Below are 10,344 nucleotides of genomic sequence, written 5' to 3' on the forward strand. Positions count from 1 at the left end.
AACCTTTGAAATAAGTTTGAGAAGAATAAGCGCCTGAGCCTAGCCAGGAAGAATACTACCAGTATTAAAAGCATTTAAAACCAGCTTCCAAACATCACTTCCCACAATGTGCTAGTAAGAAGTAAAGAAGTGAAAGCCTGTGAATATATGTATATTTAAACAATGAAAAGTAAAACAAAAAGAATTCTTCTAGTTACACCCTATTTAATTCTTGTTACACCCCAAAATAACAAAATACCTAAGTAAAATTTAATTTTCAAATTCACCCAAAACCATTTGCATCATTCTTCTTCTTCCAAAATTCAATTTAAGTAGGTCATGTAAACCCACTTTTAGTAGGTCATGTAAGGTGAGTTTAAATGTATATGCATAAACTGGATATTTGTGTTAACCTCCTCAAACTTGTTTAATGCTTATACGTAATCTTATTTTAAGTAGGCACATGTAAATTCACTTTAAGTTTAATGCTTATACGTAATCTTATTTTAAGTAGGTACATGTAAATTCACTTTAAGTATGTTAAATTAAGTTTACATGTACCTACTTAAACTGAATTTAAGTTAACATCAATGTTTAATTAAATTAAATTAACGTTAACACATGTTGCACCATCAAATAACGTCGCTTGTAGAACACGTAACATAATAGCACGTTGAACAACAACAAAAATAGAAATTGATCATCATTGAAAAAAGAAGAAATTCACTTATTTATATGTAATAGAGTATGGATAAAAGATGTTTTAATTAATTCTCTCTTTAATCTTTCATTGACATTGATCGAACATCCATTATTATTTTATAGGCGAGTGATGCTAATAGTTTAGAGTGACAATTACATCAAAAATTTAAGAAAAATTATATGAAAGAGTAATTTTAGTATTATTATAAAATTTTAGGTGTAACCAGAAATATAGAGGGTGTGACTAGAAAAATGAAAACAAAAAACTTGCAACTTAATTCAACAAGTCTTCTTCTAACTCCAAAGGCCCCCGCTCCTCTATATATATCCGCATTTCTCTCTAGGTGTTCAATATTCCTCAGAAGTCAGAACATTCATCCAAACCTACGCTATGGATTACGTCCGCGATTCAATCAACAACCTTACCAACCATTTGTTCTCCAAAGAAGAATATAAAGACAAGAATGTGTATTTTCGCCATTATCGCTCCAAACTGCGCTCAGTCTCCTCGCTGTTGGTTCTGAGGGTCCCACTCAAAATCAGCTTCTGTCCTTTCTCGGATCAAAGTCGATCAGCAATCTTAACTCTCTATCTTCTCAACTCGCTTCCGCTGTGCTCAAAGATGCTGCTCCCGCGGGCGGTCCACACTTGTCTTCTGCCAACGCTGTTTGGGTTGAAAAAACCCTTTCTCTTTACCCTTCCTTCAAAGAAACTGTTGCTATTCATTATATGGCCGGCCACTCTCAAATCACTTGATTTCATTAACAAGGTACGTATGAGATGTATTAGTTTTTTTTTTTTTGGTTATTTTCTCTTTAGAATTTACAAAGAAACTTTTCTCTATTATAAATCCCTTGTTATTAGATTGATTGATAAAATGATTCCTTATTTTGTTTTTTAAACAATCCATGTCTCGTAACTGTTGTATGCTAGTGTAATGGTATGTTTCATTTGTCTTGTATCCAAGTAATTTAACAACAAAATATGTGAAAATTATATATTAAAAACAAGTTGAATTCGTCTGTTGAAATTCTCATAAAAAGAACTCAATTCTTATATTTTTGCGCTGCTGATTTTATATTTCATATTGTTGTAAAGGCCAATGAAGCGGTCCAAACAGTGAATTTATGGGCTGAAAAGGAAACAAAAGGACTAATTCATAATTTTCTTCCACCTGGGTCGATTAATAGCTTAACTAGACTCATCTTGACAAATGCATTATACTTCAAAGGAGCATGGGAGCAATCGTTTGATGCTTCGGAAACAAAAGACTACGATTTTCACCTTCTCAATGGCACCTCAGTCAAGGTTCCCTTTATGACTAGCATGAAGAGGCAGTTTATCAGTGCTTTTGATGGCTTTAAGGTCCTTAGTCTTCCTTACAAGCAAGGTGAAGATGAGCGACAATTCTCAATGTACGTTTTTCTTCCAGATGCAAAAGATGGGTTGTTAGGTTTGATTGAGAAAGCGGCTACTAAGTCTAACTTCCTAGAAGACAAGCTTCCTCATACAAAAGTGGTAGTAGGTGATTTCAGAATTCCAAGATTCAATATTTCTTTTGAGCTTGAAATTTCTGATGTGTTGAAGGAGTTAGGAGTGGTTTTACCTTTCTCTATTGGAGGTTTGACAAAAATAGTGGACTCTCCAATTAGTGTTTCTACAGTATTGCAAAAGTCTGTCATTGAAGTAAATGAAGAAGGCACTAAAGCTGCCGCAGTCACTGGAATTGGGATGGCTGGATGTTGTCCATACACTTCAACTCCGATACCAATAGACTTTGTAGCTGACCACCCTTTCTTGTTTTTGATTAGAGAAGATTTGTCTGGTACAATACTCTTTGTTGGCCAAGTGCATAATCCCCTCGCTGGATGATCTTAACTACTCAAGCAAGAATTAATCCAATGGGTAGCACATCAATTAGATATGATCTATGTGTTAGTTTTGCTTCATGTTTTGAACTGTTGCTGGCTGTATGCTTCATGCATATAGTTTTGATTTTAAATGCATATAGTTATATCTAATGTTTGTTATCATTGCAATTTGCAACAGTTGGATATAGTGATAAGAATAAATATTGGTGTTTAAGTTGGTAGCCTTTTCCTGCAAAATCCTGCTGCAGATTTTTGGGCTGTAGATAGAGAGGGCGTGTGGATATAACTTTGGAGTTTTGATGTCTTATTGTATGGCCTTAAGCTAGTTTGGTTATAAATTCTCTTTGATGCAGTAGTGATTGAATTTGACTATACCAGTTTTTTCTTTCTTTCCAGCAACATATTCCAAGCATAAATTTGTGCTGAATGCTTTAAATTTGATTTTGAAAATTCCATGACTATTCGAATTCATGGTGTTTATTGCATTATCACATACTAGCTTTGTTATCCCATGATTCTCGTTCACTTTGTTAATATCCTTATAAACTTTCCGCTGCATCCACTACCATTTTTTTGTTGATAATATTCCTACTTGCTCTTTCATATTTTTACCACCTTTTTATAATTTTGCATTGGCTTGATTAGCTAGTTAGAGATAATTTCATATATTATATAAAAAATATGCAAAGGAAATTTTTACCGCCTTTTTATGATTTTGCATTGACTTGATTAGCTCGCCAGAGATAATTTCATATGTAGAATAAAAAATATGCAAAGAAAATAGATGGCAAAATATTAAACGTACACTCTGTTTCCGTCTCTTTTGGTCTTCAAGAGACCCATTTTCTTTCTACGTTGTAGTTGATTCAATCAGAATAATAATGAATTTCCACGGTAAATCATTGCCAACCTAAGAAAGTGTCCACGACCATCACAAGGCATTTGTTATCCAAACCAGACATTGTCGTGTTTTTGACGTTGTTGCTCCGAAGTCCAAACTATGCTCAATATCATCACTGCTTGTTTTAGAGGGTCCCATACAATGTCAGATTCTCTCATTCCTCCAATAAAAATCCATTAAACATCTCAACACTTTATCCTCTCACCTTGTTTCCTCTGTGCATGCATTCTATGCTGCTCCCTCTAGTTGTCCTTGCCTGTTTTTCACTAGAAATATGGTACGTTCTTATCTAGAATTTAGGTCAAACGGAAGTCAAGGAGTATTTGACAATAAGAAGGTGGTGTATGGTATAATGATAGTCATGTCTTGTGTAATGTAATAGATTCATAGGGGTGTTCTTTTAATTATGAGATATTGGCATAAGCTGGTGGACGGGTTGAGAAAGGGAGCACATGCAGAAGGGGATCATGGGCTGATGCTATTTATTAGGTTTAGTATAAACCCTAGTTCAAGACCAGTGTAGGATGAATTTACCACATTTCATAAAAAAATAAAAATTTACATGTGTTGTTTATAATAAAAAAAACATACCTTCCAGTCACACCTACTATTACTTAGTTCGAGTCTTGAATTTTGTAATCGGTGAATTATACATAACTTCAATTGTAAGTCTTTAATTAGGTTGATAATCACCTCTTTAAAAAATCATAAGAAATATTAAAAATAAAATGTATGGATTTCCACGGGACATCCCTTATCTTTTCACTTGAATCAGTCATCCCAAACATTTCGAAATTGAAGAAATGATTAACTTCATCATGCAACACTTGTTACATGGATATACATAACACAAATATACAAACCATGGACTGCCTTTGCAAGTATAAGATTAGACAAGTCCTAAAAAGCCAATCCACATCGAATAATCAGTAATATTGCTTCAAAGCTTTCCAGAGTTAAAAAGAGAGAATGGTTGCAAGTGATACCAACAAAATTCATAACACACAAATAGCCCCAGGGGAAATAATTGTGGTCATACTTATCATGAGGCCAACGATCAATAGTAGCACAAATGAATTTATTATCTTTTTCAGCAATTGCTTGAACTCCATAGAATTAATCCATGTTCAACTTCTTGATTTAAAGTCAAACATTATTGCAGCAAGCCAGAGCATATTCTAGATTACTAACCCTGCAGATTTCAATTGCCAGTTGAAATTTCCACAGGGAAACTTTTCAACAACTTAAAAACAAGGAAGTTCTTAAAATTGAGAAACACCAACCAGGAAAAGTCCCATCACTAGTTACTAAATAAATACTACGTACTCAGGAAACCCAAAGTATGTACCTCTAGTAGAGGCATGCAAGATATATAGCCATTGACAGATATTAAGTTGGACCTTGAGAGATATATACTCACATAACATTAGAGTTGCAGAATTATATGCTGAACTCACATAAATGAGAAACTTGTTGGTGTCACTAGTGTTACCGTAGGTGATCTGTAGAAAAAGTTGAATGAGAGAAGGTTAAAGTAGAAAATGACAAAAATTGTTTTATCTTTTCTTTATATTTAATGTTGTCGTAAATCCTGATGAAGCTGTCGAAAAAGTGAATTTATGGGCTAAAGAAAAGACAAATGGGCTTATTCCTCAAGGAGTACGGGATCAACATTTTGATGCTGCAAAAACAAACGTCTATGACTTTCACCTTCTAATGGCAGCTCAGTTACGGTTCCCTTCATGACCAGCAAGAAGAGGCAATTTATCCGTGCCTTTGATGGTTTTAAGGTCCTTTGTCTTCCTTATAGGCAAGGTATAGATAAACGTCAATTCTCAAATTGGACTGTATGTGATTGTTTGGAGTTAAATGTTGATTTGTGGTTAATTTTGTTAAACTATAAATTTAGTTAAAGTTAATATTGATCCTTTTAGGTGAGTTAGTCTAATAGTATGGACATTTTAGAGTCTGTTAAGCTACTTGAATAAGATGGTATGTCTTGTTGCTTCTGATGAATGGAGTATATTAATAGGAGATTGCTCTGATTTGGTGAAACGGATTGTAACAAAGGCAAAAGTAGAATATCATTCTTATACTCAATGATTATATGAAGGAAGCAGACTTTGGAGCCAGCACTGTTGCAGGAAATTCTTGTAAGAAAGAGGTAGAAAGACTAAGGTCAAAAGTAGAATCTCCTTGCAGCAAGGATGATTATGAGCAAGAGTTAAGGAAACTGAGAAACATGGTTAGAATATCAAATGGATTTACAAAAAGAACCAATAAAACAAGAAGACAAAGGATATAAGTCTTAAAACTAACCTTTCTCATAACAAGTGAATGTAATAAAACAGCTGCTTAAAAACTTCAGAACCAGAGGAGCAGAACCAGAGAATTCAAATGGGCTAAAATTTATAAATTAAAACCTTGTATGTCGACAAGGAAAACCAGGCGTAGCATTCATGAGTGAGCCACTGCTAGGTTATGGCTCTCCTTGCCACTGATTCGGCGGATCAACCTCATGAGTGAAGACTTCGTAACTGAGTTGATTTGATTTCTAAACAAAATCTAAATTGAAAAATGAATTAGGTATTATCAAAATCTAAGTTGAAAACATATAATATATCAAATTTGCAAATAAATAGAAACTAACTTGTCAAATGAAATAGATTCTATAACATAAGCAAAGAAGGAAGAGACTTCGCCTTTGGAATGGATGTAGAGTGATTAATTGTCTAAACCTCATTTCGAGACACGATTAAACTGGAACCCCAAAAATTACATTCAGGGGTAGAATTCAACTGTTAATAAGAGAGATGTGATGCAATTGTCAATCTCAAATTTATTAATATATTTTTTTTTTGAGCAAAAATTTATTAATATTTACATATGTAACTTTGACAGAACAACAAATAACAGAGTCAAAAAAATAAATAACAGATAACAATAGAGATGTACATCGATAATTTATTTAGATAAAGTACACCATCCAAATCCTTCAAGATGCTTGTAGATAAAGCGATTCTAGAAATTAAAATAACAAAAGCAACAACAATTTTAATCACCAATTCAGTGAATTCAATTTAATTTTAATCTTGGTTTGCAATTCAACGCATTTTAATTTTAAACGTACAGACACAAATTCCCTAAAGATGAATAAGGCAATGGCCATAACACGAACTATTTTCATTCATGTATGTATGATTGAGACAAGGTTCAATACAGGAAACACAAAACCTTAAGACTTAAGGAATTTATTTCAAATTCTTGTTTATTTATTTTTTACCAATGTACATGTTAAGTCGAGTTAACAAGGAACCGACCTAACAAAGTTCATGATAATTTCAAAATTCCCACTGCATCATTTTCTAAGTAAGGTGGCTTGTCAAAAAAAGTAAGGTGGCAAGTCAACCGATTTAAGAACCAGTACTACTAAGCAATTTTTGTACTAGTGTATGCACTTTTGTGGTATACATAAACGGCTCTTACAGAAATAGAGAAAGAGAAAATGTTATTTAATGTGAAGGCATGGGAAGTAAGTAAAAAATCCAAAGCATAGAATTTATTTGCAAAACCATGCCTAATTTTAAATATTTAGGTTTCACTTCAAGCATTCACAAATTGGATTGTATGTGATTGTTTGGTTTTCCATATTCTATAAGATGAAAGAATCAGATCTATGAGTTTCATTTTGATAGATATTTATTATACTCAGATTCATGATAACATGAGTATAATAAATAAGTGTGAAAAGGCATTGCTAATAGAGAAGCTTTGCTGTAACCAAAAAAAAAAAATAGAGAAGCTTTGCTTCACCTTGGAATGCATTGTTTAGAGCTTTGCTTCATCTTATATTATATATATGGTTAAAAAAATCATCCCTATAAATATAACAAATTTTGATTTTAGACCATAAAAAAAATACAGGATGTTTTTGTCATCGATTTTTTTCTTCTTTTGCTTTTAATCCCTAATGTACATAATTTTGATATGTCATTCACATTTATTAAACATAATATGGAAATAGATGGGTTAGACATAATAGATGTATATGTATTAGGGTTAAATAAGTTTTTCGATCATAAAAAATAGTAAAAGTTAATTTTAGTCCGTAAAATGAAAAACAAGAAGTTTTAGTCCTCTTAAAATTTTATGTTTCGTTTTTGGTCCCAAATTTATATAATTTTGAAATGTCCTTAACATTTCTTGAACATAAGATCAACATAACTTGAACACATTTTGAATATCAATGCGTCATAATTTTGACATTAAGTGCATCAGGGTTCTTAACCGAAACATAAAATATTTGTAGCACAAAAAAATCTTGGTTTCAAATAAATTGACTAAAATCAAAATTCGTTGGATTTTTACAAACGAAAAAACTTGTTTAACCCTATATTAGAACCTTTAGTTTTAATTTTTTTTAGCATATATCTCCTTTTAAAGTGCAAACTGTCTATCTTTGTTTGAATAAGATATTGTTCCTCTTTTTTAGCATATTTATAACCACAGATGAAGCTAGGATTAAACAAAGACATATTTATTCCCTCTAAAAACAAAGACATATTTATAGCAATTGAATAAAACCATTTCAGGATTCTCAACCAAACCAAATTATATATGTCTTTATTAGTACTACTACTAGCAAAAAATACTGAGACTGACATGCTTGTCTATCCGTATTTTTTAAAAGGACTTATCCACATTTTCTATACATATTTATCCATTTATTTTAATTAATTTGTTTTGTTTATATCGTCTAATTTGAAGGGAAAATATTGGGACAAAATGTTTAACTAAATTTCCTATAATTACGGTGAAGATTTAAATTTAAATTTGAGAATAAATATTGTATTTTTATTAGTAGTATGTATAGAAGTCACTACCAAAAAAAAAGTAGTATGTATAGAAGAAGTAACAACTAAAGTCCCCTAAACTGTTTCAAAAAAAAAAAAAAAAAACTAAAGTCCCCTAAACAAAAGTAACTAAACTATTCAAAAAAAAAAAAGACACCAAAAAATAGCAAAATAGTCCCTAAAATAAAACTAAACTTAGAATGTTATTAACAACAACAAAAAAAAAAAAAAAAAAAAAACTAACCCTAGAATTATAAAACACCCCTCTCTCTCTCTCACAATTAAACGATATATTTAGGTCTAACCGCCGCACTCTCTCTACTTTCACAATTGAAAAAAACCAGAAGAAGAATGAGTTACCACCGTGAATCAATCGCTAATTTAACCAAGAATGCTATGAACATCACCAAACATTTGTTATCAAAAACAGAATTCAAGAAGAAGAATGTCGTGCTTTCGCCGTTGTCACTCCAAACTGTGCTCAGCATAGTAGCTGCCGGTTCCGAGGGTCCGACACAACGTCAGCTTCTCTCCTTCCTTGGATCAAAATCCATTGACCATCTCAACTCCTTATCCTCTCACCTCTTTTCCTCTGTGCTAGACGACGCTGCTCCCTATGGTGGTCCACAGTTGTCTTTTGTCAACTCTGTGTGGTTTGAAAAATCCTTTTCTGTTTACCCTTCCTTCAAAGAAATTGTTGCTACTAATTATTTTGCCACTCTCAGATCGCTTGATTTCATAAACAAGGTACCTATATATATTTTCCTTCTTCTCTAAAACAATAAAATCTTTTTTTTTTTTTTTTGCTAATATAATTTTATATTTGATGTTGTCGTAAAGGCTGATGATGCGGTTAAAAAAGTGAATGTATGGGCTAAAAAAGAGACAAACGGACGTATTAGTGATGTTCTTTCACCTGGGTCAATTGATAGCTTAACTACACTCATTTTTGCTAATGCACTATACTTTAAAGGAGCATGGCATCAACCATTTGATGCATCAAAAACAAAAGACCGTGATTTTCACCTTCTCGGTGGCAGCTCAATCAAGGTTCCCTTCATGACTAGCAAGAAGAAGCAGTTTATAAATGCTTTTGATGGTTTTAAGATACTCCGTCTTCCTTATAAGAAAGGCAATGATATTCGTGAATTCTCTATGTACCTTTTTCTTCCCGATGCAAGAGATGGATTGTTAGCTTTGATTGAGAAAGTGGCTTCCAAACCTGAGATTTTGAAACACAAACTTCCACGTAAGGAAGTGATAGTTGGTGACTTCAGAATTCCACGTTTCAAAATTTCTTCTGGACTTGAACTTTCTAATGTATCAAAAGAGTTGGGAGTTGTTTTACCTTTCTCTGCTGGTGGTTTGACAAAAATGGCGGACTCTCCGATTTGGGTTTCTAACATATTTCAAAAGTCTTTCATTGAAGTAAATGAAAAAGGCACTGAAGCTGCTGCAGTCACTACAACTGGATTACTACAAATGGCTCGTCCTACTTCAATTCCGACCCCGATAGACTTTGTTGCTGACCACCCTTTCATGTTTTTGATAAGAGACGATCTGTCTGGTGCAATACTCTTTGTTGGCCAAGTGCTCAATCCTCTTGCTGGTAGATCATAATTACCATACAAGAATTGCAATGGATTACGCATCAATAATATATGATCTACTTGTGGATCAAATGGGATTAAGATTGTCTCATACACTGTTATGCTTTTGAGACTAATTTATTTAGATAATGATAAGTTTTAAGGTTATTTAAGGTTATTGATTGATTGATTACAAGTTTTTTGTTAATTTTGATTTTGATTAAATTATATATGTAGTGAGTTTTAGATTTATATTATTTTTTATTTGTAATATACTCCTTTGATGCATGGTTTATTTGGTAGTGGCCGGGGTTTGAACTCCGGATCTTACATATTTTTATGCATTGTCCAACACTGAGCTAAGCTCACGAGGACCTTTGATGCATGGCTTAATCACACATCGTAAGATTATTTAAAGCTTAAATGGATCAATATGTTGATTAATTTGT

At 32.7% G+C, this 10,344-nt stretch overlaps 1 protein-coding gene and 1 pseudogene across 2 annotated transcripts; both read left to right on the forward strand.

Moving 5' to 3' along the window:
* Positions 1-1,054: 1,054 nt before the first annotated feature.
* On the forward strand, positions 1,055-2,766 carry LOC146942037 (serpin-ZX-like; annotated as a pseudogene). Its single transcript, XR_015032558.1, has 2 exons — positions 1,055-1,450; positions 1,780-2,766. The product of XR_015032558.1 is annotated as a serpin-ZX-like (transcript).
* A 5,768-nt stretch (positions 2,767-8,534) lies between these two features.
* LOC146942038 (serpin-ZX-like) lies at positions 8,535-10,053 on the forward strand. The gene is made up of 2 exons (XM_085758029.1): positions 8,535-9,053; positions 9,147-10,053. Exons 1-2 carry the CDS (start codon positions 8,658-8,660, stop codon positions 9,924-9,926), a joined length of 1,176 nt encoding a protein of 391 aa, XP_085614155.1. The 5' UTR covers positions 8,535-8,657; the 3' UTR covers positions 9,927-10,053.
* The last annotated feature ends 291 nt before the right edge of the window (positions 10,054-10,344 follow it).

Source organism: Medicago sativa, chromosome 3 (genome assembly GCF_051527215.1).
Source record: "Medicago sativa cultivar Bolivia chromosome 3, Bolivia_mono, whole genome shotgun sequence".
In the NCBI taxonomy this organism is placed as follows: Eukaryota; Viridiplantae; Streptophyta; class Magnoliopsida; order Fabales; family Fabaceae; genus Medicago; species Medicago sativa.